Source organism: Cicer arietinum, chromosome 7 (genome assembly GCF_000331145.2).
Source record: "Cicer arietinum cultivar CDC Frontier isolate Library 1 chromosome 7, Cicar.CDCFrontier_v2.0, whole genome shotgun sequence".
Lineage (NCBI taxonomy): Eukaryota > Viridiplantae > Streptophyta > Magnoliopsida > Fabales > Fabaceae > Cicer > Cicer arietinum.
The window spans coordinates 4,060,512-4,087,493 of NC_021166.2; the positions used below are offsets into that span (position 1 = coordinate 4,060,512).

At 30.2% G+C, this 26,982-nt stretch overlaps 1 protein-coding gene across 1 annotated transcript in view; it reads left to right on the plus strand.

Annotated features, from left to right (window-relative positions):
- Nucleotides 1–8,283: 8,283 nt before the first annotated feature.
- LOC101488675 (uncharacterized) overlaps nt 8,284–26,982 on the plus strand; it is a 71,000-nt gene continuing 52,301 nt past the window's right edge. The window contains exons 1-16 of the mRNA XM_073363846.1: nt 8,284–8,514; nt 8,736–8,817; nt 9,483–9,586; nt 10,174–10,269; nt 10,346–10,393; nt 15,362–15,412; nt 16,475–16,578; nt 16,732–16,849; nt 17,730–17,831; nt 17,969–18,169; nt 18,423–18,580; nt 18,729–18,887; nt 24,504–24,596; nt 24,765–25,116; nt 25,443–25,556; nt 25,936–26,031. Of these exons, the coding sequence (XP_073219947.1) occupies nt 8,500–8,514; nt 8,736–8,817; nt 9,483–9,586; nt 10,174–10,269; nt 10,346–10,393; nt 15,362–15,412; nt 16,475–16,578; nt 16,732–16,849; nt 17,730–17,831; nt 17,969–18,169; nt 18,423–18,580; nt 18,729–18,887; nt 24,504–24,596; nt 24,765–25,116; nt 25,443–25,556; nt 25,936–26,031 (1,893 nt within the window). The 5' untranslated portion in view covers nt 8,284–8,499. The remainder of the gene's footprint in view (nt 8,515–8,735; nt 8,818–9,482; nt 9,587–10,173; nt 10,270–10,345; nt 10,394–15,361; nt 15,413–16,474; nt 16,579–16,731; nt 16,850–17,729; nt 17,832–17,968; nt 18,170–18,422; nt 18,581–18,728; nt 18,888–24,503; nt 24,597–24,764; nt 25,117–25,442; nt 25,557–25,935; nt 26,032–26,982) is intronic.

Here is a 26,982-nt window from a genome sequence, read left to right on the forward strand (position 1 = left end):
AGAAAGACACAATATGAAACACAAATTTGTTAAATTAATAAAATAACAAAAAGTTTGTGTATAATTTAAAACTTTGACTTTATAAAAGAAAGACACAATATGAAACACAAATTTGTTAAATTAATAAAATAACAAAAAGTTTGTGTATAATTTAAAACTTTGACTTTATAAAAGAAAGACACAATATGAAACACAAATTTGTTAAATTAATAAAATAACAAAAAGTTTGTGTATAATTTAAAACTTTGACTTTATAAAAGAAAGACACAATATGAAACACAAATTTGTTAAATTAATAAAATAACAAAAAGTTTGTGTATAATTTAAAACTTTGACTTTATAAAAGAAAGACACAATATGAAACACAAATTTGTTAAATTAATAAAATAACAAAAAGTTTGTGTATAATTTAAAACTTTGACTTTATAAAAGAAAGACACAATATGAAACACAAATTTGTTAAATTAATAAAATAACAAAAAGTTTGTGTATAATTTAAAACTTTGACTTTATAAAAGAAAGACACAATATGAAACACAAATTTGTTAAATTAATAAAATAACAAAAAGTTTGTGTATAATTTAAAACTTTGACTTTATAAAAGAAAGACACAATATGAAACACAAATTTGTTAAATTAATAAAATAACAAAAAGTTTGTGTATAATTTAAAACTTTGACTTTATAAAAGAAAGACACAATATGAAACACAAATTTGTTAAATTAATAAAATAACAAAAAGTTTGTGTATAATTTAAAACTTTGACTTTATAAAAGAAAGACACAATATGAAACACAAATTTGTTAAATTAATAAAATAACAAAAAGTTTGTGTATAATTTAAAACTTTGACTTTATAAAAGAAAGACACAATATGAAACACAAATTTGTTAAATTAATAAAATAACAAAAAGTTTGTGTATAATTTAAAACTTTGACTTTATAAAAGAAAGACACAATATGAAACACAAATTTGTTAAATTAATAAAATAACAAAAAGTTTGTGTATAATTTAAAACTTTGACTTTATAAAAGAAAGACACAATATGAAACACAAATTTGTTAAATTAATAAAATAACAAAAAGTTTGTGTATAATTTAAAACTTTGACTTTATAAAAGAAAGACACAATATGAAACACAAATTTGTTAAATTAATAAAATAACAAAAAGTTTGTGTATAATTTAAAACTTTGACTTTATAAAAGAAAGACACAATATGAAACACAAATTTGTTAAATTAATAAAATAACAAAAAGTTTGTGTATAATTTAAAACTTTGACTTTATAAAAGAAAGACACAATATGAAACACAAATTTGTTAAATTAATAAAATAACAAAAAGTTTGTGTATAATTTAAAACTTTGACTTTATAAAAGAAAGACACAATATGAAACACAAATTTGTTAAATTAATAAAATAACAAAAAGTTTGTGTATAATTTAAAACTTTGACTTTATAAAAGAAAGACACAATATGAAACACAAATTTGTTAAATTAATAAAATAACAAAAAGTTTGTGTATAATTTAAAACTTTGACTTTATAAAAGAAAGACACAATATGAAACACAAATTTGTTAAATTAATAAAATAACAAAAAGTTTGTGTATAATTTAAAACTTTGACTTTATAAAAGAAAGACACAATATGAAACACAAATTTGTTAAATTAATAAAATAACAAAAAGTTTGTGTATAATTTAAAACTTTGACTTTATAAAAGAAAGACACAATATGAAACACAAATTTGTTAAATTAATAAAATAACAAAAAGTTTGTGTATAATTTAAAACTTTGACTTTATAAAAGAAAGACACAATATGAAACACAAATTTGTTAAATTAATAAAATAACAAAAAGTTTGTGTATAATTTAAAACTTTGACTTTATAAAAGAAAGACACAATATGAAACACAAATTTGTTAAATTAATAAAATAACAAAAAGTTTGTGTATAATTTAAAACTTTGACTTTATAAAAGAAAGACACAATATGAAACACAAATTTGTTAAATTAATAAAATAACAAAAAGTTTGTGTATAATTTAAAACTTTGACTTTATAAAAGAAAGACACAATATGAAACACAAATTTGTTAAATTAATAAAATAACAAAAAGTTTGTGTATAATTTAAAACTTTGACTTTATAAAAGAAAGACACAATATGAAACACAAATTTGTTAAATTAATAAAATAACAAAAAGTTTGTGTATAATTTAAAACTTTGACTTTATAAAAGAAAGACACAATATGAAACACAAATTTGTTAAATTAATAAAATAACAAAAAGTTTGTGTATAATTTAAAACTTTGACTTTATAAAAGAAAGACACAATATGAAACACAAATTTGTTAAATTAATAAAATAACAAAAAGTTTGTGTATAATTTAAAACTTTGACTTTATAAAAGAAAGACACAATATGAAACACAAATTTGTTAAATTAATAAAATAACAAAAAGTTTGTGTATAATTTAAAACTTTGACTTTATAAAAGAAAGACACAATATGAAACACAAATTTGTTAAATTAATAAAATAACAAAAAGTTTGTGTATAATTTAAAACTTTGACTTTATAAAAGAAAGACACAATATGAAACACAAATTTGTTAAATTAATAAAATAACAAAAAGTTTGTGTATAATTTAAAACTTTGACTTTATAAAAGAAAGACACAATATGAAACACAAATTTGTTAAATTAATAAAATAACAAAAAGTTTGTGTATAATTTAAAACTTTGACTTTATAAAAGAAAGACACAATATGAAACACAAATTTGTTAAATTAATAAAATAACAAAAAGTTTGTGTATAATTTAAAACTTTGACTTTATAAAAGAAAGACACAATATGAAACACAAATTTGTTAAATTAATAAAATAACAAAAAGTTTGTGTATAATTTAAAACTTTGACTTTATAAAAGAAAGACACAATATGAAACACAAATTTGTTAAATTAATAAAATAACAAAAAGTTTGTGTATAATTTAAAACTTTGACTTTATAAAAGAAAGACACAATATGAAACACAAATTTGTTAAATTAATAAAATAACAAAAAGTTTGTGTATAATTTAAAACTTTGACTTTATAAAAGAAAGACACAATATGAAACACAAATTTGTTAAATTAATAAAATAACAAAAAGTTTGTGTATAATTTAAAACTTTGACTTTATAAAAGAAAGACACAATATGAAACACAAATTTGTTAAATTAATAAAATAACAAAAAGTTTGTGTATAATTTAAAACTTTGACTTTATAAAAGAAAGACACAATATGAAACACAAATTTGTTAAATTAATAAAATAACAAAAAGTTTGTGTATAATTTAAAACTTTGACTTTATAAAAGAAAGACACAATATGAAACACAAATTTGTTAAATTAATAAAATAACAAAAAGTTTGTGTATAATTTAAAACTTTGACTTTATAAAAGAAAGACACAATATGAAACACAAATTTGTTAAATTAATAAAATAACAAAAAGTTTGTGTATAATTTAAAACTTTGACTTTATAAAAGAAAGACACAATATGAAACACAAATTTGTTAAATTAATAAAATAACAAAAAGTTTGTGTATAATTTAAAACTTTGACTTTATAAAAGAAAGACACAATATGAAACACAAATTTGTTAAATTAATAAAATAACAAAAAGTTTGTGTATAATTTAAAACTTTGACTTTATAAAAGAAAGACACAATATGAAACACAAATTTGTTAAATTAATAAAATAACAAAAAGTTTGTGTATAATTTAAAACTTTGACTTTATAAAAGAAAGACACAATATGAAACACAAATTTGTTAAATTAATAAAATAACAAAAAGTTTGTGTATAATTTAAAACTTTGACTTTATAAAAGAAAGACACAATATGAAACACAAATTTGTTAAATTAATAAAATAACAAAAAGTTTGTGTATAATTTAAAACTTTGACTTTATAAAAGAAAGACACAATATGAAACACAAATTTGTTAAATTAATAAAATAACAAAAAGTTTGTGTATAATTTAAAACTTTGACTTTATAAAAGAAAGACACAATATGAAACACAAATTTGTTAAATTAATAAAATAACAAAAAGTTTGTGTATAATTTAAAACTTTGACTTTATAAAAGAAAGACACAATATGAAACACAAATTTGTTAAATTAATAAAATAACAAAAAGTTTGTGTATAATTTAAAACTTTGACTTTATAAAAGAAAGACACAATATGAAACACAAATTTGTTAAATTAATAAAATAACAAAAAGTTTGTGTATAATTTAAAACTTTGACTTTATAAAAGAAAGACACAATATGAAACACAAATTTGTTAAATTAATAAAATAACAAAAAGTTTGTGTATAATTTAAAACTTTGACTTTATAAAAGAAAGACACAATATGAAACACAAATTTGTTAAATTAATAAAATAACAAAAAGTTTGTGTATAATTTAAAACTTTGACTTTATAAAAGAAAGACACAATATGAAACACAAATTTGTTAAATTAATAAAATAACAAAAAGTTTGTGTATAATTTAAAACTTTGACTTTATAAAAGAAAGACACAATATGAAACACAAATTTGTTAAATTAATAAAATAACAAAAAGTTTGTGTATAATTTAAAACTTTGACTTTATAAAAGAAAGACACAATATGAAACACAAATTTGTTAAATTAATAAAATAACAAAAAGTTTGTGTATAATTTAAAACTTTGACTTTATAAAAGAAAGACACAATATGAAACACAAATTTGTTAAATTAATAAAATAACAAAAAGTTTGTGTATAATTTAAAACTTTGACTTTATAAAAGAAAGACACAATATGAAACACAAATTTGTTAAATTAATAAAATAACAAAAAGTTTGTGTATAATTTAAAACTTTGACTTTATAAAAGAAAGACACAATATGAAACACAAATTTGTTAAATTAATAAAATAACAAAAAGTTTGTGTATAATTTAAAACTTTGACTTTATAAAAGAAAGACACAATATGAAACACAAATTTGTTAAATTAATAAAATAACAAAAAGTTTGTGTATAATTTAAAACTTTGACTTTATAAAAGAAAGACACAATATGAAACACAAATTTGTTAAATTAATAAAATAACAAAAAGTTTGTGTATAATTTAAAACTTTGACTTTATAAAAGAAAGACACAATATGAAACACAAATTTGTTAAATTAATAAAATAACAAAAAGTTTGTGTATAATTTAAAACTTTGACTTTATAAAAGAAAGACACAATATGAAACACAAATTTGTTAAATTAATAAAATAACAAAAAGTTTGTGTATAATTTAAAACTTTGACTTTATAAAAGAAAGACACAATATGAAACACAAATTTGTTAAATTAATAAAATAACAAAAAGTTTGTGTATAATTTAAAACTTTGACTTTATAAAAGAAAGACACAATATGAAACACAAATTTGTTAAATTAATAAAATAACAAAAAGTTTGTGTATAATTTAAAACTTTGACTTTATAAAAGAAAGACACAATATGAAACACAAATTTGTTAAATTAATAAAATAACAAAAAGTTTGTGTATAATTTAAAACTTTGACTTTATAAAAGAAAGACACAATATGAAACACAAATTTGTTAAATTAATAAAATAACAAAAAGTTTGTGTATAATTTAAAACTTTGACTTTATAAAAGAAAGACACAATATGAAACACAAATTTGTTAAATTAATAAAATAACAAAAAGTTTGTGTATAATTTAAAACTTTGACTTTATAAAAGAAAGACACAATATGAAACACAAATTTGTTAAATTAATAAAATAACAAAAAGTTTGTGTATAATTTAAAACTTTGACTTTATAAAAGAAAGACACAATATGAAACACAAATTTGTTAAATTAATAAAATAACAAAAAGTTTGTGTATAATTTAAAACTTTGACTTTATAAAAGAAAGACACAATATGAAACACAAATTTGTTAAATTAATAAAATAACAAAAAGTTTGTGTATAATTTAAAACTTTGACTTTATAAAAGAAAGACACAATATGAAACACAAATTTGTTAAATTAATAAAATAACAAAAAGTTTGTGTATAATTTAAAACTTTGACTTTATAAAAGAAAGACACAATATGAAACACAAATTTGTTAAATTAATAAAATAACAAAAAGTTTGTGTATAATTTAAAACTTTGACTTTATAAAAGAAAGACACAATATGAAACACAAATTTGTTAAATTAATAAAATAACAAAAAGTTTGTGTATAATTTAAAACTTTGACTTTATAAAAGAAAGACACAATATGAAACACAAATTTGTTAAATTAATAAAATAACAAAAAGTTTGTGTATAATTTAAAACTTTGACTTTATAAAAGAAAGACACAATATGAAACACAAATTTGTTAAATTAATAAAATAACAAAAAGTTTGTGTATAATTTAAAACTTTGACTTTATAAAAGAAAGACACAATATGAAACACAAATTTGTTAAATTAATAAAATAACAAAAAGTTTGTGTATAATTTAAAACTTTGACTTTATAAAAGAAAGACACAATATGAAACACAAATTTGTTAAATTAATAAAATAACAAAAAGTTTGTGTATAATTTAAAACTTTGACTTTATAAAAGAAAGACACAATATGAAACACAAATTTGTTAAATTAATAAAATAACAAAAAGTTTGTGTATAATTTAAAACTTTGACTTTATAAAAGAAAGACACAATATGAAACACAAATTTGTTAAATTAATAAAATAACAAAAAGTTTGTGTATAATTTAAAACTTTGACTTTATAAAAGAAAGACACAATATGAAACACAAATTTGTTAAATTAATAAAATAACAAAAAGTTTGTGTATAATTTAAAACTTTGACTTTATAAAAGAAAGACACAATATGAAACACAAATTTGTTAAATTAATAAAATAACAAAAAGTTTGTGTATAATTTAAAACTTTGACTTTATAAAAGAAAGACACAATATGAAACACAAATTTGTTAAATTAATAAAATAACAAAAAGTTTGTGTATAATTTAAAACTTTGACTTTATAAAAGAAAGACACAATATGAAACACAAATTTGTTAAATTAATAAAATAACAAAAAGTTTGTGTATAATTTAAAACTTTGACTTTATAAAAGAAAGACACAATATGAAACACAAATTTGTTAAATTAATAAAATAACAAAAAGTTTGTGTATAATTTAAAACTTTGACTTTATAAAAGAAAGACACAATATGAAACACAAATTTGTTAAATTAATAAAATAACAAAAAGTTTGTGTATAATTTAAAACTTTGACTTTATAAAAGAAAGACACAATATGAAACACAAATTTGTTAAATTAATAACATAACAAATAAGTAAGTTTCTGTATAATTTAAAACTTTGAATTTATAAAAGAAAGAATTAAACCTTGTCATCCATCAATACCATTTCCATCGCATAAAATTTATGTTTGACATTGAGATCAGACAGAAACCATAATCGCACAACTCTAACAACCAAATTCCATGACTCCTTTTTTGGAGAAATTGAAGCAACAAAATCTGATTTTTTTTGAGACATCGAAGAACGATAAACACAAAAATAAATAACGAATCTTTGAAATAGAAAAAATTAAGAGGAAATTGTGTATAGATGAGATAATATGAATGATATTTATAAAGGAGACACAAAAATGAGAGATTATTGAGGATAGAACGGTACGAATTAAGAAAGAAAGTCTGAAGACGCTAAAGAATTCATAAAATAAAATAAAATTTTTAATTAAATTAATTTGAAGCGGTAGTTGATAAAGTAGTGTTTAAACAACACTTATATTCAGAAAACTGTTAAGTAATCGTGGTGTATTGTATTTTATTTTTAATTTTTTAATTGGCCATAAATTTTTTAATTAAATTAATTTGAAGGGGTAGTTGATAAAGTAGTGTTTAAAAAACACTTACCTTCAAAAAAACTATCAAGTAGTCGTGGTGTATAGTATTTTATTTTTAATTATTTAATTGGCCATAAATCTGCACGATGAAGTATTATTTCTATTAATAGAAACTTCATATATTCCTAAGACTCTATTTGGCTGACACGTGGCAAACTTGCCAAATTATCATCTTTGCTTTATTATAATGTATAGATGAGTGAAAGTTAAGGGACCACGACTAAGCCGGTGTCAGTACCAGGTTCTTACAGTACATGTTCCCACTCAATACTCAAACTTGGAAGTTAATAACCGGGACCTATATATATAATAAATAATAAATAATAAATAATAAATAATAGTAACAAATCTTTCTTCTTATTTCATTTCTGTTCTATCTCTCTTGTTACTCTGTTTCTGTTACGCCATTTCTAACCCTCCACATCTCAGAACCACCGTTTTCAACATCAAACCCTAATTATCGTTTTTATCTCTCTTCAATTTTCTTCCAATCGCCCATTTCATTATGGATCCTTTCTTATTTCCCCTCTGATCGCACTCTAACTGTTCCGATCATTCATCATGTTCGAAGCTCACGTAAGATTCCTCTTTCTTTCTTCGCGCATTAATATTTCCCCTCAATTTCAATTTCAATTTTCTGTTTCAGTTTTGTTTATACGATCTTGCCTTTGCTTCGGTTTGCATGATTTGCGAACACATCCTTTGGATTATTTTTTCCAATTATGTAAAGTGTAAAGATAGTTTGGAGAGTGTGCTTCTCTGTGTTGTGAAGCTTGTGATGTTTGCCTTGTTGACAGGTACTGCATTTGCTTCGAAGATATTTGGGCGAATATGTACACGGACTCTCTGCGGAGGCGTTAAGAATAAGTGTCTGGAAGGGTTTGTTTTCTGCTATTTTTTTCTCATTGTATTCTCGATTTTTTTTACTTCATGTATTGAAAATATTGCATTCTGAGGTAAATTAGCAGTTATGGACAACATTCGATTCTTCTTTGTAAGGAAATTTCCTTTTCTCTCCTTAATTGTACAATCCACTTTAGAGGTGTCTAAGTAGAAAGGAGAGTAAGTTATGCTCTTTTTCCTGGATTGCTGATGGTACATTTGGTTGGAGAGCATGACTCTAGAGTCTTTAGATAGATATTTTGTAGGATGGACTGGTTTTTCTAAGCATATTTTTAGCTTTATGGTCATTGGTTTCTTTATGTTCTTTTTTAATATTTTATTTTTGATGTGCAAATGAATTGTTTTGTTTTTTGAGGTGATTTATTTAACAACTATGGTGATTAAGCATATGCGGGAGCATGCTAGATGTAATTTCATATACATGCACCTTTACACTTTATATTATGTGCTTTTGTATGGAACCAGATTAAATGTCACACTAGCGATAACTTTTTTATTTAATGAATTAATCACAAAATACAATGTTGGCTGAAGCTTTTTGTCATGCTTATAATGCCTGTAAAATTTCACATCCGAAATGGTGTTGTACTCCATTGAAACACTTGTTCATTGTTATTCCATCTAAAGGCTCAACTCTGCAGGTGATGTCGTCCTCAAAGATTTGAAACTAAAGTCGGAGGCACTAAATGCACTAAAACTCCCTGTTACTGTCAAAGCTGGCTTTGTTGGCACCATTACGTTGAAGGTAGCATTTACTATTATGGTTGTCTGCTGATAATGCATCTATGTGCGCTTTATAATTATAATGGCGTGCAAATGTGCATTTATCCACTTTTTTTTATTGCAGTACCGTGTGTAAATATTTTATTATGTTTCTTTGTGTAATTTTAATTTAAGCTGTTTATGTATTTTATGCACTTCGATGTTTTGCAGAAAATCGAGATAAAAAGTTGTTTCAGTTACATATCCCATTTATTTAGGAATGGCTTAAAACCATAGGTGGTTATTAAACGGTAAAATTGTGAACCAAAAAAGCCAGACCAAAAGGTGTAATTGTCATTACATGTAGTAATAGACAAAAGGTGTTATTGCCATTATATATTGTTATAGGTCAATAAGAATGGATACATATGCACATGCTTACAAGCTTGTATGTTTGGTTTTGTAATTTCAATGTACTTTTTGGGGTTTTCAATGTTCATTTTTATTGCTCTTCTATTTACCTTGTTTGTTGCTCTTTGTTTTTATTCCTTCTCACCTCCTCTGGAATTTTTCCTCGTGCTTTCGATTGGATGTTCACTAGAATTTCTATCTCGCTCTTTAATGTAATAGGTTCCTTGGAAAAGTTTGGGAAAAGAACCTGTGATTGTTCTAATCGATCGTGTCTTTGTTCTTGCGAATCCCGCTCCTGATAGTCGGACTATAAAGGTACAAAAGTATTCTGTTTGAGGTTTAATTAATTAATGTTTGTATCTTTTACTTAATTGAGTGTATTTTATTACAGGAGGAGGATATAGAAAAAATTTTCCAAGACAAGCTTCAGCAGATTGAGGTAAGACTCTATGCAACTTTTCTGAAAATATCTTCTTTAATATTTATTTTAAGAAAGCTGTATTGATGTTTGTTGCTGAGTTGATTGTGTAATGTATGATTAATTTTTCTGCAAATGTTGGGCTGTAAAGAGCCTTCAATGTTTTATGCGCTGAATATTGGGCCGTAAAGAGCCAACAAGAGAGTAAACTTAGTGTGTAGAGATGAAAATGTTCAGAGTATAGAGAGAATTTGAGGGAGAATTTGCATACTTCCATTGTAGAAAAGATTGTAGAGTCTGGCTTTAGGATTTTGGATATGTGTGGAGATTGGAGAAGACCCATGGAAGCACTTGAAAGGAGGTTTGAGTAGATGTTAGGAAGTCCAATTGATAGAAAAGCAGAGGGGGAGAAAACACTATAGGCCAAACCATTATGAAAAATTTAGATGTAAATGGTCTATCTTTGGACACAACATATTTTAGGGTAAAATGTGTTGTTTGATCCATGTATCCATTCACCTAGTGGGAAAAAGCTTGTTTTCATTGTTATCACTTATCATTGTGCAATTTTTTTTACATGTCTATTTTCTTGTATATAATTAAATGATTTCCTTCAATTATATATTTTGAGTAATTATATTGACCTCTCTTAGGTTTATGAAGCCTATGGAAACAAAGCAATTTTTAGTCTATGAAATTACAATGTTAGTTTGGAAATTAACATGTTTGGAATGAGAATATTTTTAAGTACCGAGAACTAAATAATATAAATATTATTATTAGGTTTGATTGGAATTCTTGTGTGCAAATTTTAGTAAATTGTAAATAGGTTTTCTTTTTGCTCCGGTTGAGTCCTTCAATTTTCTTATTCAACAAATATGGTTCTTCTATTGGCTTTTGATCCAACTACTAACACAAGTTATTGTGGTAGCAACAATGTGTTAACCTAGATTTTTGAATTATAATATTATCATGGTACCATGGAAACAAAACACGTTTGTACTTTGTACTCTAAAAATATAATATTTGTCGGGAAATGTCAAAATTTGTTTATGTTTTATTATTAAAAAATATCCCCCAATTATAGAGATATGGTTGTATAGAAGTAGGGATTTGATTGTATAGGAGTACTAATTATATTCTCCTTATTTATCTTAGTAATCTTGTACATATATTTATGATGTATTGTCAACATTTTCAATTCAATAAACTATATTTCCCTAATTCTTGAGAGGAAATTTATAGATTCAAAATGAGAATAATTTTGAGTATTCAAATAGAAAATAAATAGGGTTAAATAATTTTTGAAAGCAGTTATGACACGATGTAAGTTATTGAAACTATAGGGACCAAAACCACACATTAGTTTTGTCAGGAAAAAAACTACACATTGGTGAAACTACAAGGACAAAAAGTCTAGTTAAGCCTATGTATTTATTAGGCTTATTTGCACTTGGGGCCTCTCTAGTTTGACCTTTGTAGTTCATATGGCTTCAATTTACTCCTTAATTTTTGTTTAAATAAATATGATCCTGTAGTTTGCTTTCCAAACACAACAATATGCTAACTAGAATTTTTGAATTAAAACATTATTATGGTATTATGGAATAGATGAGGGGAGAGGGAGCCTTCTTCAAGAAGAACACACATGCGTGTCACATCATTCTAATCGTCTTCTCTGTAACACTGGTGGCTGTTATGGTAGCTGCTGTTGCAGGGACCATTGCACAGGCTTCATCATTCCCAAACAACTCCACTCTGTCATCTTCATTCAGGGCTGAGTGTAATCTCACAAAGTACCTGTTAGGATATACAAATAGGGATAATTAGGAGTTTGTTAGTAGTCGTGTTCCTAGGCTGTTAGTAGTGGTATAGGTGTGCCTACTTTGGTGTTTTTGTTATTAGTTAGTTATCTAGGACCTAATCCCTATCCTAATGTACCGGAAGTCTTTAAATAGAGACTTCCACCCCTTTAGAAATGAGCTTTTATCAACTTTAGAAATTGAGTGGTGTAAACCATTGTAGGAGCGTATCTGCTCTTGTGTATCATTTTCTTGAGAGAGGCTCTCTTATTATTTCTTATTTTCTTTCTAAATATTAATGTTCTTCCCCTAAATCAAGAAATCCAATTCTTGGGTTCCTAACAATTGGTCCGACCTGCCGGATTCGAAGGAGTGCCAATGTGCATGGAATTGGAGGATTGGTGGGCTAAGAAGGCGGAGCTGCCCAACATTTCAGGGACTGATCCTAGTGGGTGGATCGCAAAGGCTGAAAGGTTCTTTCTGAAGCATGAAATTCACGGGTTCAATTAAGTGCAGTGGGCGTTCATGAGCTTGGATGCATGGATACTGATTTGGTTTCGTTCTTGGGATCAAGAAAACCCAGATCCAACCTGGTAATATTTTTGCATAGGTCTGATACGCAGATTTGGCAGTCAAGAACTAGAAAACAAAGCCAAGAAGGGAGTACAAGAGGCCCTTGAAGAAGCCACATCAGCAAATCAGCTGTGTACTGCAAGGGGGTTGCTGTCGGAAAACCAAGAACCATCAGAAAAATCAGAATCAATAAAGAGTGGGAAGTTAACCGAGCAAGAATCGATGAAGAAAGATTCAGAAAAGGAAGAAAATTCAGTCTCGCGTTTGTGGTTGAAGAAGGAAACATCACACGCCTTAAATGACCCGTTTGGTTGGATGAACAGTGCTAGGAAGTTCTTTTTGATTCAGAAAACTTATGAAGAAGATGAATTTTCTATCAAAGACTTAAATTCTGAAAATTTGGATATGGAGGAAATGATGTTTAGCGACAAACAAACAACAGTGGCAGAGGATGAAGGAAGCAGCCACTACATCCTGTGCAAAGGCACTGGTTCTGTGTCCATTAAGATTCCGGCAAGCCTTGTGCTGTCGCCAGATTGGAAAGTGCAATTAGAAACTACAGGGATCGCAGTTATAGGGAAACCAACCACGAAGGAGCTATACATCTGATGGCTTATTTGCTGATTGTAGCTCCCCCACCACCACCAAAACCACTAGACCTACCGCCACTAAAACCACCAGAGTACATCAGCAACGAGTTGCCGCATCTCAAGGTTCATCAATGGCAGTGTTGCTTTCTCTTTTCTTATCCTTGTGTATTGTCTATTTTTCTTTTTGCGGAGCTTTCCCCTGTTAAGCCATACTCGATGCAGCAAATGTTCTCTTCGATTCAAACTGTCTCCTTGTTCCTCACACTCGAAATTGCGGCTGAAAAGCTAGTCGAACATTTGCCTTCCGCCACCACCTTTGTTCTGTCCAATCCTGCGTTCGAGAAATCCGACACAACCAGATTGGTTCGACCGCCATTAAATAGAGGCCATACTTTGTTGGGAAATTCAGAACACAGCGGGTTTGCAGCTATGGCAGGAAAGTGCAGAAAAAGGGAATATGAAAGTGCCTAAAGCTGAAGTTGAGTCCTCAACAATGGGATCCTGGAGGAAATTTTGTTAAAATTTTTAACCATTGAACAAGAAGACTTTAGTATATGTCAACCTTGAGGACAAGGTTGTTTTGAAGAGGGGTGTAATGTTAGGATATACAAATAGGGATAATTAGGAGTTTGTTAGTAGTTGTGTTCCTAGGTTGTTAGTAGTGGTATAGGTGTACCTACTTTGGTGTTTTTGTTATTAGTTAGTTATTTAGGACCTAATCCCTATCCTAATGTACCGGAAGTCTTTAAATAGAGGATTCCACCCCTTTAGAAAGGAGCTTTTATCAACTTTAGAAATTGAGTGGTGTAAACCATTGTAGGAGCGTATCCGCTCTTGTGTATCATTTTCTTGGGAGAGGTTCTCTCTTATTATTTCTTATCTTTGCTTTCTAAATGTTAGTGTTCTTCCTCTAAATCAAGGAATCCAATTCTTGGGTTCCTAACAGTGCCCCAACTGCATGTCCACTTCTCCAGCTTTTCCTTACTCAGTTACACCCTGGTTAAAACCAAGGTTATCCAGATTGCGAGCTGGCGCATAGGATTGCACGATACTATGATCCACGACCATGATTCCGTGCGGCGAGCTCTGTCAGGATCGCTAGATGTGCACTTGGTTGAACTGGTGAGTTTTGTGTGGGATCGTAGGATCAAACATTTTGAGCCGCCCATTTCGCAAAGGGCCTTGCTTAAACGGGTCAGATTTTGCGGGAAAAAACCGTTCTTTAAAAGAAGAAAGAAGATCAATGAAGGAAGGGAGGATGAGGACGAAAAGATGCAAGGCGCACTAGAGGAAGAAGTGAGATCTGGGGACTTTTTAGAAGAAGTGAAGAACCTGAATTGAAGAAGAAATAAAGAAGAACCTGGGCGCAGCATAAGAAGTAAACACCGGTTTTGTGTTGATGCTGTAACAAAACAATATTAGGGTTCTGACCTAATGGGCCTGTTCTATTTTAATCATGGGCCTCTATATCTTAAATCAACAATACAAATAAAAAAAGAAAGAACTTGAGGCAGCCAAGTGAACCATGGGACTCTTAGGATTTAAGATAATTAAATAACACAATCAAATAATAGTAAAGTAGTATATTATTTTAGCAAATATTATACATTGTTTTAGTAAAAAATAATTACTTTCATATATATATATATATATATGTATGTATGTATGTAGAAGAGGAGGTATATACTGTTTTAATTACCAAAACAATAATTGCATATATCTTCCTTTCATATAAATATTAAATTGCATTCGTTTGAAAAGAAGAGGTTCAGAGAAGGAAGATAAAGCGATTATCAAAGAAAATTTAGACGTATAGATCTTTGTTCTTCTGTGGTCCTTGTCTGCAAACTAGCATTTGGTATTATTGGTTGTCTGGTTTTATGTAGAATCAGGTAGCTTTTATTTTTTGTTACATTTTCCCCTTTTTTTTGGGTCTCTGTTAATCGTCGTTGTCTTTTATTCTTAAATCATCTTTTTGTAATATTCTTTTTCGATTCTATATTTTCTTTTTCATGGTCATGCAGGAAGCAGAGTCAGCAACACTTGAAGCAATATCCAAGTCCAAGTTGGGAAGTGTACGACTTTGATATAATCTAGCTAATGGTTTTTTCAAATTTACTTGGTTTTATGATTATTTACCCAGTTTATTTTTAAATTATTTAAATTTAAAATGTTGAATGCATGTATCATGTATAAGGTCAGATCTGTTCAGATATCTCATAGGAGGTCATTATCCAACATACTGAAATAAATCTAGATGAATATGTTTTAGTTAACAGTAATTTACTTTTATGTTGATTATGTTATCGTGCCTTTCTTTCATGTTAAAGCTATATATCAATCTGGTTTTCAATCTTGTAGTGAATGAAGTATGAGCATTGAAAGAAATGACTTATCTGAAGGTGCTTGTGTTTTGAATGCACTCTGCAAGATATATTTATATTCGTTAGAGTTGCAATGAGAATAGATGCAGAATGCAATTTACAAGATGAATAATGTGGCTAACACTATTCCCTAACATACATTGTATTCATTCTACTTCTATCAGCGAATCTTACTATCCATCTAACTATTTGTAAAATGGAACAATTAATTTATTCAATTCCCAACATCCCCCCTAAGCTAGTGAATAAGTATTTCCCTTCCTAGGTTAAATACAACTTTTTCAAAAGTGGGCACAAGCTGTCCATGTGAAGAAACATATGGAGTACAAATCAAACCATAATTAGGCTTAGTGATAACATGTTGGTCAACCTCAATATTAAACACAACTTTCGTTCATTGATGTCAAACAAGATTATGAGCTAAGATGGTTGCTAGCTAACTTATTATCACATTAAAGCTTCATAAGTTCATCCCATTTAATCTTAAAATCTTCTGGAATAATGTTTAGCCAAAATAGTTCACAAGATTATGAGCTAATATGGGTGTAATGACAGTCTTACAACTTGTCTTTCCTGTGAATTTTATTTATAAAAAAATGATTTGATTGAGTCAGTACTGTTATAGGGAAGATCTCTCTCTCTCTCTCTCTCTCTCTCTCTCTCTCTCTCCATCTCTATATGTGCGTGTGTAGTTAAAATAATCTGTGTGTGAGCACCTCTTGAAATAATTTGACTGACATTATTATCTTACAGCCGTCTTCTGGAAATTCTTGGCTGAGTTCTCTTATCTCTACAATTATTGGAAATCTCAAGATATCTATAAGCAATGTTCATATCAGATACGAAGATTCAGTCAGGTTGGTTAATAAGTACCATTTGAATTTAATTATTTTGCTGGTACAAGTTTGCACGCATTTTGGCATTTGATTCAATTTTTCTACTTTTTAGATTAATGAGAGTCTTCTATAGCTTTGTTTCCACTTGCTTATGCTATTAAGTGTTGTTTGCAGTAATCCCGGACATCCATTTTCTTCAGGTGTGACTTTGGCTAAGCTTGCTGCTGTTACAATGGATGAACAGGGGAATGAAACTTTTGATACTAGTGGTGCTTTGGATAGATTGAGGAAGGTTAGCCCTTCTTTGTTAAGATAATTTAATGAACCTTCTATTGAAGGTCAACCTGTTTAAGTTAACCAAATTGAGACGTGCCAAGATTGTTTGTGATCCACTAAAGCTTCATCTCTTAATACATGTATTTTTTTTTGTAGTTTTTATACTTGTGATTGTTACTTCTGTATTGGTTAGTTGTACAGAGTTAGGATTTGTTTTGCAATATTTTAGAATTTAGTGACCATCTGCACCTTGCAATGATACTAATAGAGATGTATCAGAATCCTAACTAGGAAAAATAGAGATTTTATTCAAGTCAACCTCAAAATGTTGCTCTGTGTCTAGTTGATACAATAACTGAGATGGTAAATACAGAAAGCAGAAAACAAGACCCTCCCAGGTATTCTAGAGACCTGGGCTCTCCGACTACTGAAATTCCCAACCAAGTCAGAATTGCCCTCATTTCCTCTCCCTCTTCCCTTTTATTCCTGCTCCCTCTGTTACAATCACCTGTCTAGTGGACAGTTACTATTATTAATAACTCTCGCGTTTCTTATATTCAGTTTGTCGATGGCGGAAAGCCAAAAGTCCGCCATAAACATATGGTTATACAATTTGGGTCTGAGATGGTAGCTTCCTGGCACTTGCTGGTTTTATCAGATGATTTTAGTAGCCATATTTTCAGTCACTTGTACTGCTCCCCATATGTGACATGGTGCACCACGTTATGGTTGTAGAGATATTAAAAAGCCCTTTGCTTGGCAGTTGAAGTAGTTGGGATGACTTGGTTCCTAAAATCTTAATTAAATGACTAGCTCACGGTCAAAGTAGGCTTTTACATTGTTACATTAGTGCAACTCATTATTTTGGTTTGACGAATATTTTATTCTTATTACAGTCAGTGCACCTTGAGAGGCTAGCTCTTTATCATGATTCTGATCGGCTTCCTTGGGAGATTGACAAGACATGGGAGGATATCAGTCCACAAGAATGGATTGAGGTTTTCTCTAGTTTGATCACTTGCATATTCTCATTCAATGTGTTACATATATGTATCTGTTAACTAGATCTTTTTATCAGCATGTATGTGGTTTATGCTCCTCATTTCATGCATTTTCTCATATTTGTTCGGTACAGATATTTGAGGATGGCATAAATGAGCCTACTGATCACCAGAAGTCAGTGTCTAAGTGGGCTCTGAACCGTACGTACTTGGTTTTTCCTATTAATGCAGTCCTACAGTATCATCGACTTGGAAACCAAGAAAGAAGTGATCCTGAGATTCCGTATGAGAAAGTTTCACTTGTCCTAACGGATGTCTCTCTTACTCTAACCGAGGTATTTAAAACTTCAATTATTTTATTTCTGTCTAGAACTGCCCCTGGATGCTTTAGTGTGTCTGCTTTGCTTGTCTTTGGTTCTTACCTATTTTGATATCACACTGGGTGTCCTATATATTTTTTGAATTATTGTACTAATTATATGCTTTAGTCCTAATTATATATTTTTTGAATTCTTATTTTTTCTCACTTAACTGTCACGTGTCTCCTTAAAATTCTGTTTGTTTTACTCGTTCCTATTTGACCGACAGGCTCAGTATCATGATTGGATAAAACTCTTGGAAGCTGTTTCAAGATACAAGACATATATGGAAGTTTCTCATTTACGACCTTCAATTCCCATCTCAATGGCTCCTTGTTTGTGGTGGAAGTATGCTAGACAGGCTTCACTCCAGCAGCTGAAGATGTGGTAATTAAATTATGGTTATGTTGGAATAAATGAATTACCTTTTAATGAGATGTGTATGAGAGTGCAGAAGTCTCACAACCATGTGGATTTTTTGCTGTTCTTGTTGATTCCTGGATTTGAAATTGATTTTACACTCGTGTTACATCAGTTACCGCTTATCATGGGACCAAATTAAACCTCTTTGTCAGCGTCGGCGGCGATATATTCAGTTGTATGCAGCTTCTCTTCAACAGTCATCTGACGTCAACCACTTAGAAATCAGAGAAATAGAGAAGGATCTTGATTCAAAAGTGATTCTTCTATGGAGGTCTGTATATTACTTTTGACAGTTAATGTGCTGTTGATTATTGGAGATGGATATTGTGTTTATGCTACGACGTACGACTAATTTTTTTTCAATTTTAAGGCTAGCATTAAAAAATTGTTTATTTTTGTCTACCAATTTTTTAAGAGTATTTGTCAAGAATTAGGGTAAAATATATTTATTGAATTGAAATGTGTAGGCAATACATCGTATATATATATATATATATATATATATATATATATATATCCTAGATTACTAAACGACAAAATCCCATTAGTACTCATATATAACTAAATCCCTACTAGTACTCCTATACAACTGAATCCCTATACTTGAGGGATATAAAACATAAACAGATTTTGACCGTCCCCATCAAGTTGGTGAATAGATGTTGTCCATTCCAAGCTTGGATACAATTCTTTCATAGTTGCTGCTGTTTAGCCCTTTAGTTAGAAGATCTGTAAGGTTGTCTTGGGAAGAGACATATGGAGTGCAAATTAGGCCACTGTCGAGTTTTTCTTTGATGAAATATCTACCGACTTCAATATGCTTGGATCTATCATGTTGCCCTGGATTATGTGCTATGCTAAGCAGATTTATTATCACAATAGAGTTTCATTGGTTCATTCCACTTTATCTTCAGGTCCTCTAAAATGATCTTCAACCACAATAATTCACATATTCCTTGTGCCATTGCGCTAAATTCTGCTTCAGCACTGGATCTAGATACCACACTTTGTTTCTTACTCTTCCAAGTGATAAGATTCCCACATAAAAAAGTGCAATATCCTGAGGTTGACCTTCTATCTATAAATGACCCTGCATAGTTAGCATCAGTATATGTTTCAAGACCCACATTTCCATTTCGTCTGAACAAAATTCCTCTTCTTGGAGTTCCTTTCAAATATTGCACAATTCTGAGTGTAGGTTGCAAGTGTACGTCCTTTGGTTGGTGCATGAATTGACTGACTAGGCTTACATCAAAGGCAATATCAAGTCTAGTATGTGACAAATATATGAGTCTTCCAACTACTCTTTGGTATATTTCCTTGTCAAGTGCAATGTCTTCTTCTACATTTTGCAATTTTAAATTTGAATCGATTGGTGTACTCGCTAGCTTGCATGCTGTCTTACCTGTTTTCTATAGAAGATCTGTAACGTGTTTTTGTTGGGATATGAAAATCCCCTTTCTTTGAGTGAGCCACTTCAATTCCCAAGAAGTACTTCAATTTTTCCAAGGTTTTAATCTCAAATTCTTTGGCTAGGTGTTGTCTTAACAATTGTGGCTCCTTTTCTTCATCACCCGTCACTATAATGTCGTCCACATATACTAGTAACACTATTACTCCCCCTGACTCAGAGTGTTTGGTAAAGAGGGTATGATCTCCTTAGCTTTGTTTGAAGCCTAGACCCACCATGGCTCTAGCAAACCTCCCAAACCACGCTTGTGGTGATTGCTTAAACCCATATAGAGCCTTCTTTAACTTACAAACGGTGTTGGTAGCAATATGCTCACTATATCCAGAGGGTAAGTCCATATAAATATCTTCTTCTAGATCTCCATGGAGGAAGACATTTTTTACATCAAATTGGTGCAAGTTCCAATTGTAATTAGCTGCTAGAGATAATATCACTCAAACGATATTCATTTTTGCAACCGGAGCAAATGTTTCCAAGTAATCCACTCCATACGTTTGGGTAAACCCTTTAGCTACCAACCTTGCCTTGTACCTCTCAATAGATCCATCATACTTGTACTTTATAGTGTATACCCATTTCCATCCTATAGGTTTCTTTCCATTTGGTAGAGGGACAAAATCCCAAGTACCGTTCTTGTCCAATGCTTCCATTCTCAAGTCCATGTCTTGTTTCCATTTCCTGTTTGGACAATGCTTCAGATAGAGAGGTATGTACAATGGTGGTATTTAGGCTTGTGAGTAGGGTGTTAAAAAAAACCAAAAACTGAACCAATCTGCAGAACTGAACTGATTTATAAAAATTGAGAACTAAACTGTTCTCGAACTGATTTTTTAAAACTAGAACCGAACCAAATCAGTTTGATTTTTTAAAACTAGAACCGAACCGAATCAGTTTTCAGTTCGAAATAACTGATCTAAACTGGTTTTTAGTTCGAATAAAATAGAATCAATTTTTTTTTTAGAAGTAATTAGGGGTAATTAAGTAAAATTTGGCTTATAGGAACAAAAAAACTAAGTTGAAACCGATTTGGTTCGGTTCAGAGTAATAAATCAGTTCACCAATTTATTAAATAGTTTAGTTTGGTTTTTAAACTAAAAACCGGTTCGGTTCAGTTTTTTTAAACTGAAAACCGGTTCTGTTCATTGTTCAAATAGTTTTAATTCAGAACTAACTTTGCCCACCCTACTGGTCAGGAAGGCTTTATGGGTAGGTGAGAACTGTTCAAAGCATATGTAGTGGGATAGAGGGTAGAGTGGCTTGTTGGTACATGTCCCAGTATTCTTCCTAAGGGCAACTAGGATATGGAGGTCATCATAAATTGGTTGTGTCAGATTCTGATTCTAGTGCATGGGAAGATTCATAAATTGGATCACTAGAATTGGAAGCCTCAAGAGAAGTTACCTCGTCTAACGTCGGATTGGACTCTTGGACGTGAATAGATTCAGGAATGACCTTTGTTCTTCTTGTATATACTAGATTCTTCCCATATCTTACATAAATGTCATAATGTCCATCTTACTTTGAATAAATTTCAGTCTCAATTTCTAGTTCAAGAGTTAACTCAGGAAGTAAAAGAGACTCATATTCCTTACTTGTATTCTCCCCCTAAAGATGAGCTTGATCAAACAAACTTTCTTGTTCATGGAAAGTAACATCTCGAGAGAGAAAGAATTTTTGGAAGGGTGGATGATAACATTTTTAGGTTTGGGTGGAAGAGTACTCGATAAAGACACATTTTAAGGCTCAAGATCAAGTTTCCCTCTACTATCACTATGGACATGGACAAACGACACACACCCAAATATTTTGGGAGTAAGATTACTACTGGTGGACACATTAGGGTAGAACGAGGACAGGGCCTCCGTGGGAGTTTTGAAGGCAAGGAAACTAGAAGGTAATCGATTTATAAGATATGATGCAATTAAAACTGCCTCTCCCATTTTTTCTCTCAGTAATTCTATTTTGTTGGGGTGTTTTTTAACACATGAGGACTCATGAATAATGCTTTCTTTTTGACAAAAAGAATTAACCCTGTGATTAAAGTAATCTTTGGCATTATCAGACCTAATCCTCTTAATACTCACTCCAAATTTATTTTTTATCATGCAAAAGAAGTGTACTAACACAAAACTGACGTCATATTTTTGTTTTAGCAAGTAAACCCAAGTAACCCGATTACAATCATCAGTAAAGTTTACAAACCAACGGGCTCCTGATAAATTTGTAACATTTGAGGATCCCATACATTAATATGAACTAAATAAAATGGAGAAGTACTCATTTGATTACTACTTGGAAAAAGTACACATTTGTGTTTAGCAAGCTCACACACCTCACAATGAAGACTTTCTAGCTCTAATTTTTTGAAGAGGGAAGAAAACAACTGTTTTATAACTCTAAATGAAGGATGACCCAGACGATAGTGGTACACAATGACCTTGTCCCTGTTGGTCTTTATTGATTTAGAAAAAAATAAGTTAGTATTGCTGAGTAGATTTGGAGGATGATTTTGATTATCCATGTAATATAGACCATTCTATTCTCTAGCATTACCAATTGTCCTCCCTGAATTCTTGTCTTGAAAGACACAAGATTTGGTATAAAAAACATTACATGATAGGTTTTGTGTTAGTTTCTGTATGGAAATTAAACTAGTGGGCAATTTAGGAATATGAAGGACATCCTTAGAGATATGGATGAGTTTATTTGGACATCTCCTTGACGTGGTGCTGTTAGAAGGGTACCTACCATCTGCTGTGGATATTTTCTTGTTGCTAGGGCAAGGTGAATAAGTGGAGAAGTGTGTAGGCAAGTGTGTCTTGTGGTCAGTGGCTCCAGAATCTAGTATCCAATATTGTTTATAGTTGGTTATAGGTTGTAACTGAAGTATTAAGTCCAAAAGAAAATTAAAACTTATCCAGAGGAAGTTTACTTTTATATACCAGAGAACTAGTACTTATTGGTTTCTCCAATTTACTAAGAAGTGAGCTAATCTTCTTTATTTCATCTTCAATGAGTCAGGCCAATCCATTTTTGCTTTCTTTAAATATCCATAAAATCAGCAGAGAAGCGATATTAGAGACGAAAGATTGATCTATCAAATCAAACAAACTTCAAACGTCCAAAAAAATATCCACAAATTGTAAATGTGTTATAATGCCGCAACAGAAAAGTTCGAGCATAAAATGTGTGAGCTTCAAAGGACCCACAAATAAAAGTGCTTTGATAAAAAGTGAACCCCAAAACGAAACGAGAAATGGCCAATCTACAATCTGGTTGAAAACGACATTGAAAGCAGGTCTAGAAGGCGGTCAAACGGATGTGAACAATAACGACGTGAGTATTGAACACACTATGGCAGGGAGTAGGCCAAAACGAAATCTCTAGTTGCTGCAATGAAAACAGCAAAAAGGGCCACAATAAAGGTGGCTAAGGTTTCAGGAAAAAAACAAACCGCAATGAAAGTAGCATGTTTATGCGGAAGCAAGTGCCACAATGAAGGTGAGTAAGGTTTCAAAAAAAGGAAATCGCAATGAAGGCGGTAAATTTATGCGGAAGCAAGGCTTCCAAAGATCGAGAGCTCTTAAACCATGTCAAGAATTCGGGTAAAATATATATTGAATTGAAATATGGTGGCAATACATAATATGTATATACTAGCTTACTAAACAACCAAATCCTATTAGTACTCATATATAACTAAATCTCTGTCAGTACTCATATATAACAAAATCCCTACTAGTATTCCGATACAATTGAATCCCTATACTTGAGGGATAGAAAACATAACCAGATTTTGACAGTATTCAAATTTTTGTGAATGCGAGATTTAAATTTTATGCAATGGAAAAGCTTGTAACGGATGGAGATTTTTTTTAAGAAACACTTAGAGTGTGTTAGTTTTAAGTCTTGTAGAATTTTTTCTGGCAATGTGAGTTTTAGATTGTAACATTTCCATGCTTGGTAGAAGTTATAAAATAATATTTTATTTTTATTTTGAACAAAAAATTTAGAAATATTCCTGAATTAGACAAATATTAATCAAACATCTTTGTTGGGGAAATATATTCCTAGTAATAGCATTTCAAAGGGAAAGCTAAACTAGATAAGCCATGACATTAACCAAAGAAAGCCACCACATCCTTTCAAAGTGTGATCTTTGCTGCAGTAATTGGCTCATATTTATTTCTTGAATGCTTTTCATAACAGTGCTTCCACGAAGTTAAAAGACTAATTCAAACTATTTGATTTGGTTGTTTCTAAATTATTTTTGGTTAAATGTCATTTTCTTCATCTACTACTTGTAGAATGTTTATTTTTTTAGGGTAACATTTTTTTCTTCTTTCATCAAGATATATGTTCATTTATAATGAATGGTAATTTGTATGTGTGTCAATTTTTGCTTGCCATCAATAGGCTGCTAGCTCATGCCAGGGTCGAATCTGTAAAATCTAAGGTAGCTGCTGAAGAAAGGAAGATCAAGAACAAGAGCTGGTTTTCATTTAGATGGTATGTGGCAACTTTATAGATTTGTATATTATTATCACTTTTGAATTGGTTTTTGTGTTTACTTGTTGTGGAATAAATTTCGGCAACCTTTTCTGGCCTTCCTGAAATGCATTTTCCGTGGTATTAGTGTGTACGGATGAAGATTTTCCATATTCCATTTTTCTGTAGGCGTGCTGACTCAGAAGAAACTTCTTTGAGTGATGCTTCTGAGGAGCAACAGCTTGCAGAAGAGAAATTGACTAAAGAGGAATGGCAGGCAATCAATAAGTTACTTAGTTGTCAGCCTGAGGAGGAGTTGATAATACGATCTGCAAAAGATGGGCAGAATATGGTCCAGTATCTGGTAACTGTATCTATTGGTCAGGCTGCTGCCAGGGTTATCAGTGTGAATCAGGTGGAAATTATCTGTGGTCGTTTTGAGCAACTTGATGTGTCCACCAAGTTCAGGCATCGCAGTGTTTACTGTGACGTGTTGCTAAAATTTTATGGCTTATCTGCTCCTGAAGGACCACTTACCCAGGTTTGCTTCTTTGCATTGTAAATAGCATGAAATTTTGCTAAAATAACTATAGTTTATTTTGCAGACTTGAATTGTTTCAGTTTTTTATTTTTCTGTATCTCCCTCTCTCTTATTCCTGATACATGCACCACATGTATGTGCATGTATCTGGGTGGTTGAACTTTTGTTTGGGGTCATTTTTTCCAGCTCTACTATTTTGCTCACATTATTTTTGTAGGCTGTCAAAATCCTATATTCTGTTGTTTGATAATTGAAGCCTAACAATTGTTTTGTTTAGATTTGTTGTTTGTTTGCTAGTTCTAACTTTTTGAGAACTTGATGTGTAGAGTGTCTATAGTGAGCAGAAGGTGAATGCATTAGTGGCTAGTTTTGTGCACTTGCCAATTGGGGAGAATATTGATTGGAGATTGTCAGCTACAATTGCTCCTTGCCATGTTACGGTAATCTCTAAATCTTTAAGAGAGTGAAAAAGGAGTTTTTAAAATTTCTCCATTTCCCCCATAAATGGATCCCTTATCTTCCTTTTTCCTTGTACCTTTTCTTCTATTTGTCATAAAATTTCTTCGTTATATTTTTCTTGGTCTAATAATGAAACACTCCCATCCCCCTAAAATAAAATTGAGCTAAGATCTGTCGTGAAATTTGTAAATCAATGTTAATCTACAAGAGTTTCAATATAAAGAATATCTCTGCGAAGCATTTGGTTTTGCATTCTTTCTGAAGTGGAGAATTTCTACCGCTTAATGGCTTGAAGTCACAATATCGAAGGTTCTTTCTTCTCATTATCTTCTTTAGAATCTTTCTTACTCTTCTTTTTAGGTTTTGATGGAAAGTATTGATCGCATCTTGGAGTTTTTAAAGCGAAGTAAGGCAGTCAGTCCTACTGTTGCATTGGAGACAGCTACTGCCTTGCAGGTGATTATATCCTTGTATTTGACTTTGGCTAATTTTTTTATTTAAAAAATAATTGTAAAGGAAGCCACTGTTTGTACTCTGCTGTTTGTTTTAATCTGTTCTCTTTGAGCTTTCCTTTCCACTTGATTTTTGTTGAAACTCTCACGTTGGATGAGATACAAATTGAAACTGTGTATAAGTAGGAGACACTAGGTAGTAGATCATGTATAGCAGGACAGTGTGTGGTGGGATGGCTGCTATTTGAACATTTTTTGGATATATTACTCGAATAATACTATAAGACGTATTTAATGTAAAATAAAACAAAAAACTCAAGTCTTGAAAGATTCATTATCAGCAATAAAAAGTTACAACAGAGGGAAGAAAGAAAAAACAGAGAAGGGTTGGAGGGGAAAATAAAACAGTGAGGTGAATAGGAAAACTGGAAAAAGTAGGAATATTAGAAGAAATAAACAGGAACAGAGGAAAACTGTTTGGTCTGGAAAATAAAAACAGAGCACACAATGGATGGAAGCAAGAAACAGATAATGAAAAGTGGAAAAAAGGAACCTGGTTGTTCAGCTTGGGACTGTATGACGGTGGCGCGCGGCTGAGCAACGGTGATTTCTGTTGCTGTCTTTCAGAAAACCAAAGGAATGAAGGAGGAAGATGGTTTGCAGTTTGAAAGAAGGAAGAAAGGAGGTCTGTATTCGCACAGAAGAAGACAAGGGTTTGCACACAAAATACGCTTAATACCCTCTAAAGTCTCAATTTTTAAGGACAAAATAGATTTTTCTTACGACCGTCTCTCTCTTAGGCAAGATGTGTCGTGATCTCTGCTTTGCAAAAGAACCTGTGGCAGCTGCACCTTTAATACGTCTCAAGAATTAGAGTAAAATTATATTTATTGAATTGAAATATGTTGGCAATACATCAGATATATATATATATATATATATATATATATATATA